This window comes from Callorhinus ursinus, unplaced genomic scaffold, assembly GCF_003265705.2.
Source record: "Callorhinus ursinus isolate GAN/ISIS: 27379988/994484 unplaced genomic scaffold, GSC_fseal_2.0 scaffold3, whole genome shotgun sequence".
NCBI lineage: Eukaryota > Metazoa > Chordata > Mammalia > Carnivora > Otariidae > Callorhinus > Callorhinus ursinus.
The window spans coordinates 79,827,985-79,849,653 of NW_027397065.1; the positions used below are offsets into that span (position 1 = coordinate 79,827,985).

At 47.2% G+C, this 21,669-nt stretch overlaps 1 protein-coding gene across 2 annotated transcripts in view; it reads left to right on the plus strand.

Annotated features, from left to right (window-relative positions):
• MYO10 (myosin X) overlaps positions 1-21,669 on the plus strand; it is a 207,049-nt gene that overhangs the window by 167,506 nt on the left and 17,874 nt on the right. For both annotated transcript variants that reach the window (XM_025867451.2, XM_073891075.1), the window contains 9 exons: positions 2,097-2,221; positions 2,319-2,433; positions 8,734-8,840; positions 9,675-9,884; positions 10,255-10,300; positions 11,009-11,899; positions 12,706-12,829; positions 16,918-17,161; positions 20,646-20,741. In XM_025867451.2, coding sequence (XP_025723236.1) covers positions 2,097-2,221; positions 2,319-2,433; positions 8,734-8,840; positions 9,675-9,884; positions 10,255-10,300; positions 11,009-11,899; positions 12,706-12,829; positions 16,918-17,161; positions 20,646-20,741 — 1,958 coding nt within the window. The remainder of the gene's footprint in view (positions 1-2,096; positions 2,222-2,318; positions 2,434-8,733; positions 8,841-9,674; positions 9,885-10,254; positions 10,301-11,008; positions 11,900-12,705; positions 12,830-16,917; positions 17,162-20,645; positions 20,742-21,669) is intronic.

The following is a 21,669-nucleotide window of genomic DNA, read 5'->3' on the forward strand; positions in this document are numbered from 1 at the left end:
CCCCTTCCTGGTTAAATTACTACACAATTGCACCGTGAGCCTGGAATGGAAAGAGCGGTGGCTCCTGGTGGCCCCCTGCCTCCCTGCCTCCCTCCCTGGGCTGTATGAAATCCTACAGCCACACCACACTAATTAGCCCGAGAGTGGAAGGGGTTGTCATGGCGACCGAGCACTTTTTAAAGCACAGGAATGGTGTTCATTATTGTTCAGTGTCTTTAGCTGTGCCAGAAAGGTCAGTGTGGCAGGCATTTTCCATATGAATTTTGGCCTGAGAGCCAAGCCGAAGGTGGAATGTTCCTCGGAGAGGCTGAAGATGGTGAGTGTGGCTGAACTTTTTTGGATGGGGGCATCCCTTTTGTAATATTTTTTTAGGACATTCTAGGAACTGGTGCCAAACGAAGGAATCGTGGGGACATTGTTAAATAAGGGATTGGAAGAAAAGACGCGGGGAAAAACAGTGTGGGTCCGGGAAGGGGAGAGATTGAGAAAAGTCTGAGCATCCCGTGATTGAATACTAAATTAGTAGGTGTCTGATTACGAATTTAACAAAGTTGGGTAAGCCTGATGCTTTATTCTGTGTCTGTTTTACGTTAGCTCTATGCTAGTCTTTGTGGATGGCTGCGGCTCAGATTATATTCCCAGATAATATAACGGAAGCATGTTAACCAAATACCTCTAGAACTCTTGCCTCTCTCCATTTTTTTAGAACACAAAGATAAGGCATAAGAGTAACTGAGGGTGACTTTTCATATTTTTATGTTTTTCTTCCTTTTTCAGGGATATTTAAATAATCAAGACTAAAAACCAGGGAGCCACAGTTTTTTGGACGTTTGCCCTAATTTTTTGGCTGTACTCGGGTAGAATACTGCTGAGTAAAGACAAGTTGACCACATTGTTTGTAGAAGGAATTAAATTAAATATAAGAGAAGTCAGCCTGCTGTAGATAATAGCAGGCTATTCCATCAAAAGCTGTAGGGGAGATTTACAGAGCATTCTTCAAATTTATTCTTTGCTAGTTTGGGAAGCCTGCGGGAGAACATGGCTTTAAGCCTAAATTTGTGTTAATGACCACGTTTATAAGGACTGCAAATTTAAGCCACTCTTTTTCTTTTTTTTTTTCTCCTTGCACTTTTTAACAGTGTACTTCCATCCTCTCGCACCCCTTTTCAGTCATTTTATTTACAGTTGTGTAGGATAAAATACAAATTAGTTCAAGGGAATGGCTGTTTGAATTGAAAAACAAATCATTGCCCAAAAAGCTGCAAGTGGGAAATGGCCTACTTTTTGGGCTTTCCCCTGAAAGACCATTGTCCTGTCAACAATGCTAGTTTGTTTGGTAATGGAGTGGATAAGAGAATACATTTCAGGACATGAAGTTTTGGGTTGATTTTTTTTTTTTTTTTTTTTTTTTTTTTTTTGGTCTGTCTTTGGTTTGGATTCATTTACTTAGGGATCATCTTGTAGAGCTCTCGATACATGGAGGATTTGACTAGATACTGAGAAAACTAAAATTCTATCTTTTCTCCACTGGTCTGCTTTCTCTCTCCCCACTCCCCATTCCCCACCCCCCACCCTAGCCGCACCCACCCCTCCCTCCATCCCTCACTGGGGCACTCTATTCTGTGGCTAGAAACATGCCTTTCAGTTCCTTGAAATGGAAGTTCAAAAAGTAAATAAAGTGACATCGGATGACACTTTCTAGGTTCTTGGAAAAACAGTATTTAAAATGGTAGTTATGTTTATGATCATTAAAACAGTCAGAAATTTGAACCTGGAGATTAATACCAGAGATTTATTGGTATCTTTTAAGACATGATAATGGTGGTGTGGTTATATTGAGAAATGGTATTGATCGTATTTACGAATGAGGTGATGTGACATCTGGGACTTCAGAAAAATTTAAGGGCAGGGAGTAAGGGCTCCTGGATGGTGCTGGATTCACAGGTTGATGGTTGTTGAAGCCAAGTGATGGGTCCCTGGGGGTGGGGTTTGCTTTCTCTTCTGTATTTTTGTCTGGGTTCCGTGTGTGTGTGAGACAGAGAGAATGAGGGGATTGTCTCGTTCACTTTATCTTCTCACCGTTTCGCATGTTCTAGATGCCAGACCAGTTTGACCAGGCGGTTGTGCTAAACCAGCTGCGATACTCGGGGATGCTGGAGACGGTGAGGATCCGGAAGGCGGGGTATGCAGTCCGGAGACCCTTTCAGGATTTCTACAAAAGGCAAGGCCAGGCTGAATAGATCTCTTTCTTTTCGGAGGCACTGGGAAAAAGAGGGTTCATAGCAAAAGGTGACGCGGGTGACGTCTTTATGCGGCAGGTATAAAGTGCTGATGCGGAACGCGGCTGTGCCCGAGGACATCCGGGGGAAGTGCACGGCCCTGCTGCAGCTCTATGACTCCTCCAACAGCCAGTGGCAGCTGGGCAAGACCAAGGTAAAGTTACAGAGAAAGAACCTTCATCCTGTGGGGCGCCTGGGTGGCTCAGCCGGTGAAGCGTCTGCCTTCGGCTCAGGTCACGATCCCAGCGTCCTGGGATCGAGTCCCGCATCGGGCTCCCCGCTTCTCCCTCTCCCTCTGCCCCTCCTCACCCACTCATTCTCTCTTTCTCGCAAATAAATAAATAAAATCTTTAAAAGAAAAAAAAAAGAAAGAACGTTCATCCCATCGAACTCCTGGGAGATGTTAGGGCAGGTATCCTGTGCAGTTGCTAACAAATTATTTTTGAACTTGGGGGACAATATGGTGCCATGCCTACCATAGTCTTTTGTCCTCCAGACAGTTAATATTTTATCTGAAGTCCTTGACTTGTCAGGAGCTCTGTTTTCTGAAACCTCAGACCCAGACTGTGTGCATACGTGTGCGCGCGTTCCTGTGGGCAGTCAGCACATTTGGGCTGATGAGCAGTTCAGTGCCGTGAAGTGCTGGGCAGCCTCTGGCTTCAGAGAGGTGAGAGCCCAGACCTTTCTAACTGTTAGTAATCCGGATGCTGAATGCTCTCCCTTCCCCACAGGACCTGTTGTGCCAGAGACCGGCCAGTAGTCCAGGATCTCGTAGGTTGACCAAAATCCAGTCTGGAAAAGCAAGTGAAGGTCATTTTGGGAACATGCTGGTGTGGTGGAGATGAGGCCTGTATCTGTTTTATTCCAGACAGGAGCTGAGGGGCAGACAGTTTAGCCTCAAGAGCAAAAATTAGCCATAAAATTGGTTGTGTGACCTCTTCTGCTTGTAGCAGGGAGCTGCTGAAATACTCATTTGCTGTTCACTCTTGTTTCTTTCCTCCGCTCCTGGGCCTCATCGCCCAGGAAAGACAGAAATGTGACTTGGCACAGAAATGCAGGCAGCTGGTGGGGGGCTTGACCGTTGAGTGTTCGGATGTACTCGAACGTAAGAGGCGGTCCTCATGCTTCATCCTCCTGGCCCTCTGAGTAGCAGTGCAGCATCTGAAAAATATCTTAAAGCTTCCACTCATATTACATTGTTTTTAACCAAAGAATTTATTTCTCTAAAAGGAAAAGGGGGCGCCTGGGTGGCTCAGTTGAGCATCCAACTCTTGATTTCGGCTCAGGTCATGATCTCAGGGTCATGATCGAGCCCCGTGTTGGGCCCAGCCCTGATTGTGGAGTCTGCTTAAGACTCTCTCTCCCTCTCTCGCTGCCCCTCCCCACTCCGGGGTGTTATCTCTCACGGGCTCTCAAAAAAAAAAAAAAAAAAAAAGGTGGGGGGGTGAGTAGAAAGGAGAATGGTTGACTGTCTTAGTTCATTTGGGCTGCTATAACAAAATACCACCGACTGGGTGCCTTGAAGAACAGACATTTATTTCTCACAGTTCTGGAGGCTGGAAGTCCGAGAGCAAGCAGGGTCCTCGGGCGGTGGAGAGTGAGCTCGGGCTTCTCTCCCTCTTCTTAGAGGGCACTAATCCCATCATGGCCCTCCCCCCGCCCCTCCTGACATCATCCAAACCGAATTACTTCCTAGAGGTCCCTCGTCCAAATCCCATCACACTGAGAGATGGAGAGGACACAGACATTCCGTCCATCATCACATCAGTGACAAGTATGGAGGTATTCCACGTGGGGACACTCAGCAAGGGAAAGCGTATAAGGGACATACTCTTCACTCTTAAGTTTTGTTTTTAAGATTTATTTGTTTATTTTAGAGAGTAAGAGAGTTGGGGGGAGGGGCAGAAGGAGAGATGGAGAGAGAATCTGAAGCAGATTCTGCACTGAGCTTGGGGCTCGATCTTGATCACACGACCCTGAGATCACAACCGGAGCTGAAATCAAGAGTCAGAAGCTCAACCGACTGAACCACCCAGGCGGCCCATGCTCTTCTACTCCTCAGCAATTTCACCCTGGCAGGGATTTAGGATACAAACATCCAACAGGGTTGTGATGGCATGCAGAGGTATTGATTAGTTATCTGTTGCTATGTAACAAGCTACCACTAACGTAGTTGCTTTAACAGCACATGTTTTAATTCCCTCACGGTATTGTGGGTCAGGGCTCCAGGCACGGCTTAACTAGGGCCTCTGTCGGCGTCGCCCAAGCTGCAGTCAGAATGTCAGCTGGGGCTGCATTCCCTTCTGGAGCTCGGGGTCCTCTTCCAAGCTTATGTGGTGCCAGCATCTGGTTCTTCGCAGTTATAGGACTGAGGTCCCTGTTTCCTTGCTGGCTGCCACCCAGGACCGCTCTGAGCTCCTGGAGGCCCCAGCAGTTTCTTACCACATGATCCATCCCACAACATGGCAGCTCCCTTCTGCAAGGCTGGCAGGAGAGCTCAGCCGGAGTCCTTATAATTCATGTATTCACAGAAGTGACAACCCATCACTCTTCCACATTCCGTTTGCTAGAAGGAAGTCCGTTTCCACCCACACTTGCAGGATTAAACCAGGGTGTAACTCGGGGTTCACCTCAGGATGTGTCCTCACAGACTTAGAGGTCTTGAATTCTCCTCCCTCTGGCCCCCACTGCCACCCCCTATTTACCTAACTCATCCTTCCAGTCTTGGCTGAGACATGGACTTGGACAGGAATCCTTTTTGACATTCTCCATTGCACCCTGCACGAAAAATACACCCCCAGACTGAGTCAGGCCTCCTCTTCTGCCATCTACATCAGTTCCGTTGTGACACTCAGCATGGTCTCGTGCCGTCTTGGTGTTACCTGGTGACTTCTCTACAATCACCCAGGAGGGAGCATAGAGTTAATTGTTCAGCTTCTACACAGTGCACAGAGTAGGAGCTCAGTCTGTGTCTGGTAAGCGCTAGAAAACCGTAAGGGATGGAACGAGGGTATCACCTGTAGTCCCCCAGGGGAAACTTTCTAAAGATGGTTCAAATGGAGCTCTTGACAACACAGTATCACCTGCTCTGACTTTTTAATCAAAAAGCTACTGCATTCTCTATCAACGGCTACCCTCCCCCTATCCCGCTGCCTTATACGGTGGAATAACAGCAAAGATCGTGATGTCTCAGACAACACAGGTCTCTTCTCTGAGCTCTCAAGAACCAGTCCAACTTCACGTACAGCTACAGTTACATTGTGGAAATGAGGCCCAGGCAAGGCCTGGAACCAGGGATAGCACAGGGGACACAGAGACAGAATGACGTTGCCCTTCAGGTCACTATGTTCCTGGGAGAGAAGACATCCACGTGCCACCGATCAATCATACAGCGTCATCTCCTCTAGGAATAAAGACACCGCTTCTCCGGGAGAGACCTCACTGTGGATTGAAATGCTCAGGGGAGCTTTCAGGATGAGGACATCTTTAAAGAGGAGTTAAACTTTAACTGGTGACCAGCTGGAGGTGGAAGTAGGGTGGAAACTCGATGGTTCACAGAAACATTGGGAAGAAAACGTAAACATCATGGCATTTGAATCGTGTCCACTAAATAGCTTTGGCCTTGACCGCTGTTTGACTTGATTAGACATCAGTGTGTGTTTTGGTCAGTGTGGCTGCCAGAAGGTCTTTGTATGTAAAGCCTTGAAATCTAATGAACATCTGGATCTTCTGGTAAAGAAAGTCCCATCACACGTGACGGAGGGAAACATGGACAGTGTTGTAGTCGGCAAATTGAACACGGCACCAGGTCTAAATTAGTTGGCTCACGTAAAAACACATTTAGTACTTGGGAGGCAAGAATTCATATCTGCTGGGCGATCAGGTGAGGGTCCTGCCTGAACCTCCGGTGAACAGCCCATCCAGAACGTTCCCCTGTGTGTCCCTGCTGTGAGGTTGAGTTGAGGGTGACCTGGTTTGGTCTCTTCCCGCTGCCTTGTGACTCTGACACATTTCATTTTTCTGACCAGCTGGACTCTGTTGCCAGACCTTTCTTCCCCTCTGTTCTATGGCAATAAAGTCGGCAAGAGATATTTTTTTATAAAGACGCTTTACTACAATAATCCTTGGGCTCTTGAACTATTAGGGTAAGGATGAAAAAAAGCCAGATGAAATTGTTCGTACTGTATGTTGAGTCGAGTTCAGCAGGGCAGTCCCTTGAGTGGGCACTGCCCTTTCCTGAGCTACTTGGTGGCACCTGCTGAGGGCAGCACTTCCACCCACAGAAGCTGGGTCGTGCTGGCTCCATCTCGGCCGCGTCCCAGGAGGACCGGGGTATGGCCGCTGCTGGGCTGGGAGAACGGACGTGGCCTTCTGCGTCCTTGCATAAATTCAGGGTGGATGTTCTTAAGCTGAGTCGGGCCTCCAAAAGTGTCCTGCTCTATTTGTTTGCCCTTTGGGTTAGTGGAAGAGCATCTAGAGAAAGATGGGGAAGTAAACGTGCTAGGTGGAGCAGAGAGCTCTTTGGGATGGGCGTGAAACTTGACACTAAAGCAGGTATTTCTCTGATTCTGATTCAAACCAAGACATTCTGTAGACTTTCAGGGAGGTGAAAGACACTCTTCCCTTCGTAAAGCTTTCTATTTGATCATGGAATAAATATATTGCTTATTAGAACTGGCATTTTGTTTCATTGTAGCCCCGCCACTATCATGCTTCACCAAGATTTGACTTCTGTACTTTTAAATACTCCCCAGAGCAACAGCATTAGAATAAGATCTTTAATGCTGGAAAAAAGTCCCAAAGAAGTTTAAATACTTCTTGAAAGTCTAGTCTTGATGAAAACTGCTTCAGAGATTCATATTTCTGAAAACATTTTATCAAATAAAGAAGCTTTATACTTGTAGCTTCTGTCCTTTACTTTTTTTTTTTTGGCCAAAGATGCAGTCTCTTCATGCATCAGTAGAGCATATAATTGCAATTATAGGAAGAGAGTTGTATGAAAACTTTTCTAGGAGAATTATTTGTGGTAGAGTTTTGCAAGTGCTCGGGAACCCGGAGCAGGAGTAGGTAAAGCTTCTGTGAGTCACATGGTGGTAGGATTCTTTATTTGCTTTTCTTTTTTTGCCCAAATGTCTTGGAAGAGGCAGAGCAGAGCGTCTGGGAAAATGTGCTTTTAAGAAAACATAATGCATCATTATAGGCCAGAATGACTCATAGGAGCATAAATCAAAACATCATGAGTGAGAGAGAGTGTCATTTAGCCTCCCGCCCACCACCACCAAAATGCTTCCAGGCTGACCGTTCATAGAAAAGCATAAAAATATTTGGCACTAGTTCTTCTAGGAAATAGTTCAGAATTTCTTATGCAGGCAGTAAATCTGAAATTATAAAATTTAAAGCTATTTTGATTAAGGGAGGGTCTTAATGTTTTCACATCTTTTTAAATACTGGGAATTCTGATACAGAGTGCCAGTTAGCAGATATACCCCTTATTTAATAAGCATAGGATTGAGGTGCCTGTTCCCAGAAATAGGCCAGCAAATAGCTATGATCTGTTTTGTCCCAATTCTGGTATTCTTGTGAGGGTCAAACGGAGATGGAGCGGAAATGGTTCAATTCTAATTTCAAACTCCGTTTTCAGAATTACATTCTTTTTTTTTTTTTTTTAAGTTTTTATTTATTAGAGCATGAGGGGGGGGGGCGGGGGGGGAGAGGGAGAAGCGGACTCCGCGCTGAGCAGGGAGACCACTGTGGGACTCGATCCTAGAACCCTGGGATCATGGCCTGAGCCAAAAGCAGATGCTTAGCCAACTGAGCCACCCAGGCGCCCTCAGAATTACAGTCTTAATGTCAATTTTTAAATGTGCATTAAAGTTTTTGAAGCCAAGATACCGTGATCGTAATCACTTAACAGTCATGCAGAGAGAGTTTCCGTGTGCTAGTAAGGTAACATTTTGCAAAGTTCTTGGGTTTTTTTTTCCCCTCCCTCCCTTTCCTTCTTTCCTTTTGTAACATAGAGCGTCTCTCTGTGTTTCTTGTGACTTACGCTTCATGTGGGACTGGTGCTGGTCCATGAACTATTTGTCCCACTTAAGTGAATGTGAACTTTGATGGCAACTTCATAGTCCTCTGTGCCTCTTGGATCTGATAACCAAAAAAAAAACGGTGGGGGGGACTTTTATTTTCTTTGCTTTTTCTTTCTAGGAATATATTTTTGCTCTGTTTTTCAAATGTCTTAGTACATGACAGATGGAAAGTTAAAAAAAACAAAGCAGCCCTTCGCCACAGGGAGGTGGAGAAGCACTGTTCTAGAACACATGGCTGTGTGTTTGGAGCAAATTTACGGAGAGAGAGGAAAGAAAGCCTGACTTCCAAAAGATATCTCTGACTCAGAGAGAACCTCCTTTTACCGGCCATGTTCTTTGCTTCTGATGCGTCCCTTTCCCTCGGCCAGGTCTTCCTTCGAGAATCCCTGGAGCAGAAACTGGAGAAGCAGCGGGAAGAGGAAGTTACGAGGGCGGCCATGGTGATCCGGGCCCACGTCTTGGGCTACGTGGCACGGTAAGAAGCACACGGGGGGAGAAGCTGTAAAGTATAAAGTGGTAAGGGGAGGCCTCCCCCTGTATGTGTCACCAGGCGGGGTAGCCCTTGTTTGCTTTTACTTACGACAGACCTGGATGGAGGATGGAGGTCGGGACCAGGCTATGGGGAGTCTCAGGGTAGCGCTCCCAGGTGGCTTGACCTGGGTGAACACAGGCAAGGGGCCTCCTGCTGTCTCCGTTAGAGCAATGACAGGAGGGGGGACAGTGCCGAGTTATTTAAGTTGTTTACCCAGTTCCTCTGTGTCACGTATTGAAGCCGGGCAGCCTGGCTGTTGACTTGGCTGTTGGCCCATCGGGTCCACAGAGACCTCCCCTCTCCCGTGTTTGCCCAGTGAGGCAGCTTCTTGCCTTGTGCGCTAGAGTTCTGTCCATCTCTGCGGACCTGACTGCTCTGAAACCCCACGCCGTTCCATTTTCTGAAGACCATCCTGCTGTGGCCTTTTTCTTTCCCCCTCATGAGAACGGGAGACTACATCAAATCTTATTTGGAGCTGTTTACAATCCAGCCTCTCCCAGGACTCTTCAAAGTCAGCATTAGGGGTTATGGGCTTATTTAGCGAAGATAATGATAAGGTTCTTGCTTTAGTTTTGTTTGTTGTTATTCTTTTGTTTTCCTTCCGTTTTGTTTTGTCCAAAGGGGCCTCCTCCTGTTCGCTCCCGTCCCTGTAATGAGACGTTCAGAACTCGGCCCTCTTCTTCTGTCTTGTAGCACTAATGTAAACTCATTTGAAGAGCTCGGAGCCTCATTACCTCAACAGCTATTCTGTTGTGCTGTTTTGTTTTCCATTTTCAGAAAGCAATACAGAAAGGTCCTGTATTGTGTAGTGATCATACAGAAGAATTACAGAGCATTCCTTCTGAGGAGGAGATTTTTGCACCTGAAGAAAGCAGCCATAGTTTTCCAGAAGCGACTCCGAGGTCAGATTGCTCGGCGAATTTACAGACGCCTGCTGGCGGAGAAGCGGGAGGAGGAAGAGAAGAGGAAACGGGACGAAGAGGAGAGGTATCCACTAGCTTTCTTGCTCGGACGAAGCGGAAGGGCACCTTTTGAAAGTTTTTTAAGGTCAATATCCATTCTTGCAGCAAGAATTCCCAGTGGATGCTGCAGAACCTTCTATTTGAAACGTTACCTCCTGGTAGCTTGGCTATAAAATTCCTTGGCAGCCTTGAAGACCGAGTTCTGTGCATTTTTATTCATGCACAGAATAAGCCAACTGACCAGAGGAAGAGGGTCCATCCTTCATCCTTTTTAAATTGTCTTTAGCGAAGTTATCTTTTAAAAAGGTAGCGCTCTCTCAGAAATGTGCTTCTGGGATTTTTTCCTTTTCATTGCTTTTGGTTATTTTCACCATCTTTTTCCTTTACGTTTTTAGAGAAAGAGAGAGGGCACGAGGAGAAGCTGAGCTCCGCGCCCAACAGGTAAAGAATGCTGTTGACCGCGTGCCATCTTATCTGCCACTTTCCTTCCCACCTCAGACACTTTGATGTAAGGATTCAGAATGAAAATAAAGTATAAAGATACAAGAAGAAGAATTTTAAAGGAGATGCTGATGATGCGCAACCCGCTACAACTGAGTAAAACTCTGTGAATGTCTAAGGTTTTAAGCATCATTTCTCTAAACCCCCGTAACCTGTGCATTTGTTGGCTAGTACTGCCATAACAAAGTACCACAGCCTGCGTGGGTTAAATTGTTATTTCACAATTCTGGAGGCTACACCCCCCCAGGATGAAGGGGTCAGCAGGTTTGCTTTCTGCCGAGGCCCCTCTCCTTACCTTGCACGTGGCCACCTTCTCGTCGAAGGTGGGCTTGCATTTGTGTGCATGCATCCCTGGTTCTGTGTGTGTGTGTGTCCCGATCTCCATCTGTAAGGACCGGTCAGATGGGGTTACAGCCCACCTCATGGCCTTATTCTCACTTAATCACTTCTTTAAGAGCCCTGTCTCCAAATACACATTCTGTGGTAGGGGGGATTAGGGCTTCAACATCGTCCATTTGGGGGGGGGGGGGCACACAGTTCAGCCCATAGAAAGAAAGCACAGCCCCTCATGGTCCTTTATTGCAAAGAAGGAGCGATGCTGGTACTGGTTGGAGTGACCCTTGACCTCTTCCTTCCTCTTCTGCCCAGGAGGAAGCCGCCCGGAAGCAGCAAGAGCAGGAAGCCTTGCAGAAGAAGAGTACGAGGGAAGCGGGACTGCACTGTGACCTGGAGAAGCAGAAAGAAAACAAGCAGGTGGAGGAGATCCTGCGCCTGGAGAAAGAGATCGAGGACCTGCAGCGCATGAAGGAGCGGCAGGAGCTGTCCCTGACCGAGGCGTCGCTGCAGAAGCTGCAGCAGCTGCGGGACGAGGAGCTCAGGCGGCTGGAGGACGAAGCGTGCCGAGCGGCGCAGGAGTTCCTGGAGTCGCTCAACTTCGACGAGATCGACGAGTGCGTCCGCAACATCGAGCGCTCCCTGTCGGTGGGCAGCGAGTTCTCGGCCGAGCTCGGGGGGCCGGCGGAGGGCGCGGGCGCCGAGAGGCCCAGCTTCAACTTCAGCCAGCCCTACCCGGAGGAGGAGGTGGACGAGGGCTTCGAGGCCGACGACGACGCCTTCAAGGATTCGCCCAACCCTAGCGAGCACGGCCACTCGGACCAGCGAACTAGCGGCATCCGCACGAGCGACGAGTCGTCGGAGGAGGACCCCTACATGAACGACACGGTGGTGCCCACAAGCCCCAGCGCGGACAGCACGGTGCTGCTCGCCCCGTCGGAGCACGGCTCGTCCAACGGGGAGCCCGCCTACTGCATGCCCCAGGGCGGCGGCGGCGGCGGCGGCAGCGGCCTCCTCCTCCCCTCCCCGGACGGCGACTACGACTACGACCAGGACGACTATGAGGACGGCGCCATCACCTCGGGCAGCAGCGTGACCTTCTCCAACTCGTACGGCAGCCAGTGGTCCCCGGACTACCGCTGCTCCGTGGGGACCTACAACAGCTCGGGCGCGTACCGCTTCAGCTCGGAAGGGGCGCAGTCCTCCGTGAGTATGGCCCGCGGGGGCCTGGGGGGTGGGGTGCGAGGGTGGACCTGGTCTGTGATCCGCGCCCCGGGGGAGCCCAGGTTTCAGAGTCGGGCTCTTGGGGATGATCCTCAAGCCCTTTCCCTGGCCAAAAGCAATCGCATTAGTAGATGGAGCTTTGATGTGCTTGCCGTAGGTTGAACACAGAGCCCAGAATCGCCTAAGAAAACTGGCATTGCACGTGGGAACTCAAGCTGTGTCTGTCATGGCCTCCCAGCAGGTGGGGAAATAAAGCCCGCCCTAAATTAGAACTAGAACGGCCAAGGACACACGGGAGAAAGGTCTAGACTTCGGGTGGCTTCGCGGTCCACTCCCCAGCGTGTTCTACCTGGTTCTGCGCCCGTTAATGGCTTACACCTGCTCTTTCTAGCACATGGGTTTATTTATAGTTGACTTTTATTTTTTCCCATTGGCTCTGCCTTAAATAGCCCCTTGATTTTCTAAGGCTTGAAAGTATTCTTATCCTTGTAATTTAAAGGGAATTAACTCTTGTATGGTTTGATTAAAATTATACCCTTGAACAGCAGAGTGTTTTTAGAACAGCCTTTGGATTAAAGTATGTCTCGCATCGTATCAATTCGATGGATCGTTTGACCTTACAGGTCGGTATTTTGTAATTCTTTTGATGACCACCCTGTGTTGTAAATGGTATGAATCCTCCTGTTGCTTCTGCCAGGTTTTGGGGTTTTTTTTAATGTTGACAGATGCTGGGCATTTTTGTTGCTTTTTCTGTCTGGCTCACCATTAGCTCTCTCCTTCTTCTCCAGTTTGAAGACAGCGAAGAGGACTTTGATTCTAGGTTTGATACAGACGATGAACTTTCTTACCGGCGGGACTCTGTGTATAGCTGTGTCACCCTGCCTTACTTCCACAGCTTTCTATACATGAAAGGTAGGACCCGTGTCCCCAGGGCGCCTGGGGAGGGGGCTGCGGTAGAGCCATGGACCACTGAGGTTTTGTTTTCATGGAGGCTGATTGAGGGGGACCAGGAAGACCACTCTCCATGGCCCCCCACCTGGCGTCAGGTCCTCTGAGGTGAATGAGGGATGCCAGGGGTGACATGATCATACCACAAAGCACGCTGCTTGGATTCTCACAGCATTAGGCCGGAGTTTGCAGCCCCTGTCACCGTCTTCAGGCCCTGTCTCCTCTCCCTTGCCACCCTACCTCATCTCTGTGCTCCTTTCCTTTCTTCCTACGTCTCTCCCGCCCCGGCCAACACACACTTTTCCTTTCCTTTCTCTCTCTCGCTTCTGCCGCAGTTGGTGTAGCCTGTTGTAATGATACACTGCACCTTTCCCTCCCACGGGAGTGTGAGAGGACCTAGAAGGGTTTCCCAAACAGGGGAGAAAAGGGAAGATCTGAGACGGGGGTGCACCGTGCCTTGACTGCTTATGACACCTGCTGTCTACCCCGCGCTCCATGACAAGGACTTGGGTTGTATATTTTGACCGCTATTAAACTTTGAATGTCTTGTATTGGCCCTTAATACTTAAGGACTTCAAAGCATGCTCCTTCTGGAAAGGAACTTAACTAGGCCCTTGTGGTCATGCCTCTTTCATGTTCTCAACTCTGACTTATACTTTATATTTTATTTTTTAAGTTTTTTTATTTGGCTGGGTGGGGGTGGGAGGAGCAGAGGGAGAGGCAGAGAGAGAGAGAGAGAGAGAGAGAGAATCTTAAGCAGGCTCCACACTCAGCACAGAGCCCGATGCAGGGCTCGATCTCACGACCCTGAAATCATGACCTGAGCTGAAATCAAGAGTTGGACACTTGAACCGACTGAGCCTCCCAGGCGCCCCTCAGCTCTGACTTCTAAATCCATGACAGGGATCATGAGAAGCCACAGTCCTCACCAGGTTTTGGTAGGAGTTTCACATGGATCCCTGAAAGAAGGGTCTGTCTGGTTTCTCTCACGGCTCCGGGCTACATGAGGAGCCAGGTCCAGATCTGGGGAATGGGCAGGGGTGACCACCACCGTCATCCCGCCGATGATGCCCTTCACTCTGCCACCCCTCCTTTCCTTTCCCTTCCCCGTTTCTCTGTCGGCAGGTTTGTCTTCCTGACTCTTCCTCACTTTCTTTTCCACTGCCATCTCTCCTACCCTCTGTTTCCCTCCATGAAAAAATTTTTATTCTGTGTACCCTTTCCCTGTTTCTTCCGTTCTTTGCCTTTGCTTCTCCTTCCTACTGGCATATTTATCTTTTTTCGTATTACTTCTCCGCCTTAATAGTTTTCCTGTTCTTCACTTACATTTTTATTTTCATGTGATTTTTTTTTTTTTTTTTTTTTTTTTTTTTTTTTGCCCCCCCCCCCCCCCCCCCCCCGCCGCCATCCTCAACATCAGTCCAGCTACGAGTATCAGTCACTGGCTTTTCAAAGGTTTAGTTTACAGGGGATCTTCCTGTTGCCTGAAGTCATTGGTTGGTGGAAATTTTTATAGGTGTGCTAGAATGAAAAAGATTGAAAATTTTGAACTGAGTAATCAAGTGTTCACTAGAATACTCAATAAAAGAAAAAATTTAGTCACAAATCAGAAGTTAAGAAGTATCAAATCAGAGCATTTTAAGATTTTTGTCATTCATTTCTCAGGATAAATATAAGCTTTTTATTAGTAGTATATATTTCCCCCACCCCTAGTTAATTCTAGTTCCCTAAGTTAGGTTTAGAATTCCCTATAAGTCACTCTTCTATGGCATTTGGATTTATGACATAATTGATTAAAACAAATAAGATTAGAAAAAATAAGATCTATTCAAAGCATTAAAATCTTAAGATTAAAGCATGAAGAGCCCAAGAAGGTAAACAAGTGAATATTTGGCACACTCCTCTTAATAAAACAAGTTGTCCTATAAATGCATCACCTTCTAACCTTTGACACATCGTCATTTAATCTTTAATAAAGTATAAAGTTGTGACCAAACATTTGAGAGAAACCAATGATAAAGAAAATCGAGCCACCAGATTATATTTTGAGCATAAATGCATTTGCACCAGCCTAATAATCTCCTTAAAGGGTTTGCAGTTAGGAAATTAATAGCACTGATTGATTTTCCTAAATGAGGAAGTATTGAGAGAGCACCCGGAATTGGAGAGGGACTGCTGGGGTGAGTCCCATTCTTAGCACAAGAGCACTCGAGGGAATAAACTCGAGGTGATGGGTATGGTGATAACGGGGATAATCTGTGTCTTCAAAACCACTGTCAATAACCTTTATTGTTTAAAAACATTTTTTTAATCAAAGTATTAACTAACATACAGTATTATCTTCGTTTCAAGTGTACGACGTAATGAATTAGCACTTGCACACCTTGCTCAGTGCTCAGCACTAGAAGCCGTAGTCCCCATCTGTCCTCCTACAACGTCACTAACCTTTATCGCCTGAAGACAGTAAGATCATAGAGTAACTTTGTACTACAGTTTCCTCTGGGCTTGCTTTGAGAAACCCAGATTAAAGCCACCGATCAGAAAGAAGAAGTTTGATTCTGGTTTCCCTTGGCGAGTTTGTAGTTTGTTAGGAAACCACCTTGGAGCGTGGCGTGGTCCCAGACTTGTCAGCCAAGCCAGCAGACCATGCTTTAGGTTTAAGAAGGGGCGTGGGGTGGGGGGAAGTGCCTGGAGGGCTCAGTCGGTAAAGCGCCTGCCTTTGACTCAGGTCATGATCTCGGGGTCCTGGGATCGAGCCCCATGTCGGTTTCCTGCTCACTGGGGAGTCTGCTTCTCCCTGTCCCCCTGCTCGTGCACGCACTCTCTCCCCCTCCCCCAAAGAAAGAAAGGGCATCGGTGTGTCCAACGAAAGCAAGTGCCTTGCACGCCAGACCCCAAGGAGTGTTGCCATTGCTTCATCTGTTTCACTGTGAGGTTTAGCTCTATGCTCACTGAAGCAATCATTGAAGAAATTCATCTGAGAAGGTCCGTGTTCAAGCTACCTCCAATCTGGAAAAGAAAGCGTTTTCCTTATTCTTTCAGGATCCATGTTCACCTGTGCCTTATTTTTATGACTGGCTGATCAAAAAATGTAACTCGTCTCTTTATAATAAATTACTGAAGTAGATTCAGTATCCTTCAGTGGATTCCTTAAGAGATTTTTTGACTGATGGTGGTTCAGATCTCATCTTTGACTGTCCTTGGGAAATCTAGAATACTAAGATGAAATTATTCTGCTAGAAAAATATTAGAAGTTTCTTTTAAAGATTTCATTTTTAAGTAATCTGTACACCCAGTGTGGGGCTCAGACAACCCCAAGGCCAAGTGTCATGCTCTTCCGACTGAGCCAGCCAGGTGCCCTCTCAGAAATATTTTTTATCTTGTAAAAGATATACGTATATCCTTGTTTTACTTCTCTTACTGAAATGTTTTCTACTAAATAAATTACAGCTAATTCTCGTTTCATGTCCTAAATCTGCACTTTTTACATATAAACGATTTTCAGATGATGATACTTTTCTTTGAAAAAAATGTGTTTACCCGAAAAAGCCCTATTTTATTTTCCTATGGAAGTTTTGAGTCTTGTACCCCTCTCCCTCCCCCCCCTTCCCATTGACCAAATAAGGAAGAAGGAATGTGTGTAAACTTTGACACCATTTTAAACTAATTTCTCCTCTCTGGGGCATTTGGAGATAAGCATGATCCATTTGTTCGGAGATGGTTTGCGCTGCACCTCGACTCATCCCGGGGTTAGAGTGTCAGCTCATGATTTGTGCTTCTGCCAGCATCTCACCAAGATTTCTCAGCTGAGTGGGAGCTGCAAGGAAGGGATAGCATTGTTGTGTGATCCAACCAAGCTAGCATAGCGTAGCGTTGCCCCGCCGCCCCTTGAACACTAGCCAGCAGGGACCATGCTTTGTCGGGGGGTGTCTGGGGGCACGGCGGTTGGGCAAAGTGGAGGATAGGCTGAACCTGGAGACCCTCTACTGATGCCGTCATGCAGTGTGATTGACTTTTCTCAAACCCCTCCCTACCCTGTCTTGGGGGAACAGGTGGCTTAATGAACTCCTGGAAACGCCGCTGGTGCGTCCTCAAGGATGAAACCTTCCTGTGGTTCCGCTCCAAGCAGGAGGCCCTCAAGCAAGGCTGGCTCCACAAAAAAGGCGGGGGCTCCTCCACGCTGTCCAGGCGGAACTGGAAGAAGCGCTGGTTTGTCCTCCGCCAGTCCAAGCTGATGTATTTTGAAAACGACAGCGAGGAGAAGCTCAAAGGCACCTTGGAGGTCCGGACGGCCAAGTACGTTGGCGGACCCTGGAGGTGGCCCAGTGGGCTGGTGCCCTGGGGCTGCTCGGTCGTTCATGTCGATGCCCACAAAGCCACCTGGCCCGCGGTCTTCGGCGCAGTAGGTTGTAGCAGGCGTCACGTGCGTCCCAGTCATTTGCTTGAGCTGATTGAATTGTTAGGGGCCTGGGGGAGTGACTTTGTGAACCGTTCACTTCTCATGGTCACGTTCAGAGCCTTGGCTCTCGGTAAGATGCGTGCTGGTCCTGGTAGGGATGTGATTGGTTGTGTGCAGGGATCCTCGAATATTGAACAGTGGGTTCAAAAGCTTGTACTGATCAACACACCACAACAGGTTGCTAGGCTGGAAGCAGACTGCCCATCCGGAGGTGTTTGGTTTTTGCTGTAGTTTTTGAGGTGTCGTTGACATATAGCATGTGAGTTTCAGATGTACAACGGAGTGATTCCACCTTTGTATATTGCAGAGTGATCACCACAGGGAGTCTAGTTAACATCCATCCCCACACACAGTTAATTTTTTTTTTTTTTTTGGTGATGAGAACTTTTAAGGTCTGCTCACTTAGCACTTTATCCAAATGGGCGATAGGTGTATTCTTAACTAATTCTCTCATGCTGTACATGATGGCCCCGGGACTTATTTTGTAACTTGGAGATTGTAACCTTTGACTACCTTCCTTTTTTTTTTTTTTTTTTTTTTTTTGAATACCCTTCATTCTTAGAGATTTTTTTTTTTTTTAAATGAATCCTTTATCTTTTACTTTCGTGGGATAATCCAGCCATCGTATCCAGCAGTGAGAGGAACAGAACCGGGCTTTGAATCCAGCACACGCCCTTTTGCTGCCACCCTTTTATAGAACCAAAGCACTGGACTATTGAGGACCTATTATTTGGGTTAAAAATTAAGGTTTTCAGGAAATTGTTCGACTTCACAGCAGCTGGGTAACTTGATACTATACATTAAATGCTTTGGGATAACCACTAGCCATTATTCCACTCAAAACCAAACAATCACCATATTTAGAAAATGGGTAAAATAAGCTTTGAGACAGGAGATTAACTCCTAAAGTCACAAGACCTGAAAATGGTGTTTTGTTTCTAAGCAGCATCACTGACTTTAGAACATTATTTATTAAAAAGTGTGGGAAGTTAAGGAGAATGTTCTATGCATTTAATTTTAAGGGCAAATAACGAAGTGCAGACAGTGGAGTATTGGACTTCTCCAGGCTGCCCTTGGGGTGTGTTAGGAGCCCATGCTCCAGTACAGGCTTGAGTGTGTGGGGCTATGAATCTAAATCCTACAAGAAATTTCCATAGCATGACACAGCTGTGTGCTTCTGCCTCTCAGCCCTGCATCCCTGATGTTCCTCCTGATTCACCCTATAGGAGGCTCCCCCACAAATGCCAGGAAGCTCAGAGGAGGGGACAGAGAGGGAATTTCCCTGGTGGGAACTGATGTATAATCCTCATGCACCTTGCTCTGTGCTGCTTAATAAAAGGCCCTCTTCTCCAAGTGCTTTGTGAAAATTACAGAGTTAAGGAGACGTTAGTTCTTACTCGGCCATTTCTGTCCTGTTTTGCAGAGGGAAGGCAAGGAGTTGTTAGGGTTTCACCACATTAAGGTTTTTTTATTGGCATTAATTAAAAGTATCCACTTTATATTTTGAAATGTTTTGTTACAGAAAATTTCAGTCCTATGCAGAAGCAGGCAGAAGAATGAAATCCCTGTGCTGTTAGGCCGCTTTCAGCTGTGACCACCTGCCCTCCTCCCCGCCCATGGCCATTGTGTTTCATCTGTAACCCCACGCGCACTGCTCCCCCTACAGGCCGTGTTCTGTAAAGCAAGTTCCTGACATCAATTTTATCTCCAAATATTTTAGTATAGACTTAGAGATTAAGACTCTTAATATATAATCACATTATGGTGACAACATTTAAAAAAATAACAGTAACTTCTCAATCACCCAGACTCCAGTCAATGTTCAGATTTCCCCAGTTGTCTTGTATATGGAGGTGATAGTGCTCTTGCTGCTTTGGATTGGTTTATTTCTTCCAATCAGAATCCAAATAAGGCTTATAATTTTTAATCCATCGACAGATCTCTCGAATCTCTTGTAATTTATACAACATTCCCCCCTCCCCATCATTTTCTTCATGGACTCGCTGTCATTGAAGATGCCACTGCATTTATCCTACAGAGTTTCCAGATACTGCATCGTGACCCTGACAATATCATCACTCCCTGTTCAGGGCAGCTTTTTACAAGTGCAGGTGTCTGGGCCCCACCCTGAAGAGAGGCGCCGCCCCCCGCTGCCGCCTGTGTTTTCTGAATGTTTCCCAGGACCGTGTGGGCCACGGTGGGTGGTTCAGAACCACAGCCTTCCAGCTAGATCACAGTCCCATCTCTCACTTTATGAACAAGGTTGCCGAGTTCCTGAGAGGCAGAGTGGCCGGTCCAGGATGACATGGTCTGTACAGTTTCCCTGGAGTCCTGCTCAGGAGACTCTGTGACCCGAGACTTGGCTGATTCCTGCCCATCTATCACCTCTTCCTGCTCAGAAAGGGTGTCACAGACTGCTCTAGGAATTCTCACCATCTTGATCTTTAAAAATATTTTATCTTGTCTCAGTGATTCTAGCTCTAAGATACTTATTTTTTCTAACTAGACTGTTCGGTTGTATAGCTGTAAAATGAATATTGTACTGTGAAGAGTTATACTCCTTCAGTTGGCAAAGCAAGATGGCTTTATCCCCAAGCCCCTTTTTCATCAACTATTTGGCCACCTCTGTTTCTGTGCCAACATCTGCTTGTGTTTTACCCTGATCTTGTTAACCTGGTCCACCGATTTTAAACCTCCATGTTGGGATGAGAGCAAGATGGTGCTGAAATCCAGAAACACCCAGACTCTGCTCTTCAGCCCAGAGCCCCCAATGAAAATAATGTGCCCATATGAGGTGGAGTATGTCAGAGGTGTCAGCCAAGGCCTTCAACTGTAGTGGAAAGCCATGAGGACCGGGGAAGAGCTCAAGCCACACTAGTCGCCTTGTGGGGGTCCTCCCATTGTAGGGCAGTGAGAGGAGCCAAGGGAAGGTGTGGGCCAGACTGGGGGCAGCTGCCCCAAGCCTTCTAAGGCCTCAGCAGGGGCGGGCATTGGGTGGGCCAGAGTGAGGAGAGAGACTTCTCCTTAGAGTATTCTACCGACCTCAAGGAAACACCTACCCCTGATCCCGGGTGAGACTTCCTCTCTCTCTCTAAAAGCAGAGAAGACCCCGTCTCCCCCCCCCCCCCCCCCCCCCCCCCCGGAGAACGCAGGGATCTCCATCTTTTCCCAAAAAAAAAAAATTGCAAGGCTGAAGTGGGTGTCCGATTTTTCGGTTACAGTTTCAAACTCCCATCATCAGTTTGGTGAAATGGCTTTTCCTGCTTACTCTTAAGGATTCTGTGATCCTAATGTGTATTTGGTGCTTTTGCTACTTGGCAGAGAGATCATAGATAACACCAGCAAAGAGAACGGGATTGACATCATCATGGCCGATAGGACCTTCCACCTGATCGCCGAGTCCCCAGAAGATGCCAGGTGAGACACAGCTGTCAGCTGCCTGCGGACTGGACTACATCCTCACTCCTGCTCAGGCCGGGTGGCGGCTCTGAAAAGATTGTCCTTGATTCTCTAGTTGGGCTTTTCTGTTAGGATGGTTGAAGAACTGAGTCATCAGATTGACGTGCTTGACCCCTGAGCAGTCTTTCACTGGGCTAAGGTGTCCCAAGTACCACACACAGCCCAGGATTTCCAGCTTTGAATGCCACTAGACAGACCCCTTGTTTTCTCGGCTCAGTCTTTTATTGTCCCCTGCAGCGTATGCGAACCATGCAACCACACAGAACTGCAAGCCCACCCTCTGGAAGCTTCTGAGCTTTGACAGGGAACAGCTTGTGTTTGCTTAAGGATTGAGAAAGCAAGAGCATTAACCCCTGGTTGTTTAAATAAATGATAGCACTGTGGCTTTCGAGGAGCATTTAGGCTCTTCATATTGAAGAATTCAGTAGGACAGAAGAGATGGTTAACACCAGTAAGAGAATTACTGTATTTCAGGCAATATTCTGAAATGCTTCACATATATAACCCATTTAATTCTCACAGCCGCCTACAAGGTTAATAGCATTATTACCATTATTACCGGGACCCACATTTTACAGCGTAGGAGACTCAGGTAAGAGAAAGGGGAGTATAATTTGTAAAGTCACAGAAGCTCAGTTCTGCTGAATGGAGGCATTACGTTTCTTATATTTCTTAAGGAGCTTAAATCTTCGACCAAGCTCAGAGGACACTGTGGTTGGTGTCCATTGGCTGGATCAAGTGTTCTCACTTTCCTGGACCTCAGGTTTCCGTCCTCGTGCTGGGGAGCTGTGGAAAAAAAGGAGAGAACTGGTATCTGCTCCCCAGGGTGATGCATCACAGGGTCACACAGCAGATGAGATACAGCAGAGCCTTCCTTTCTCCTGCT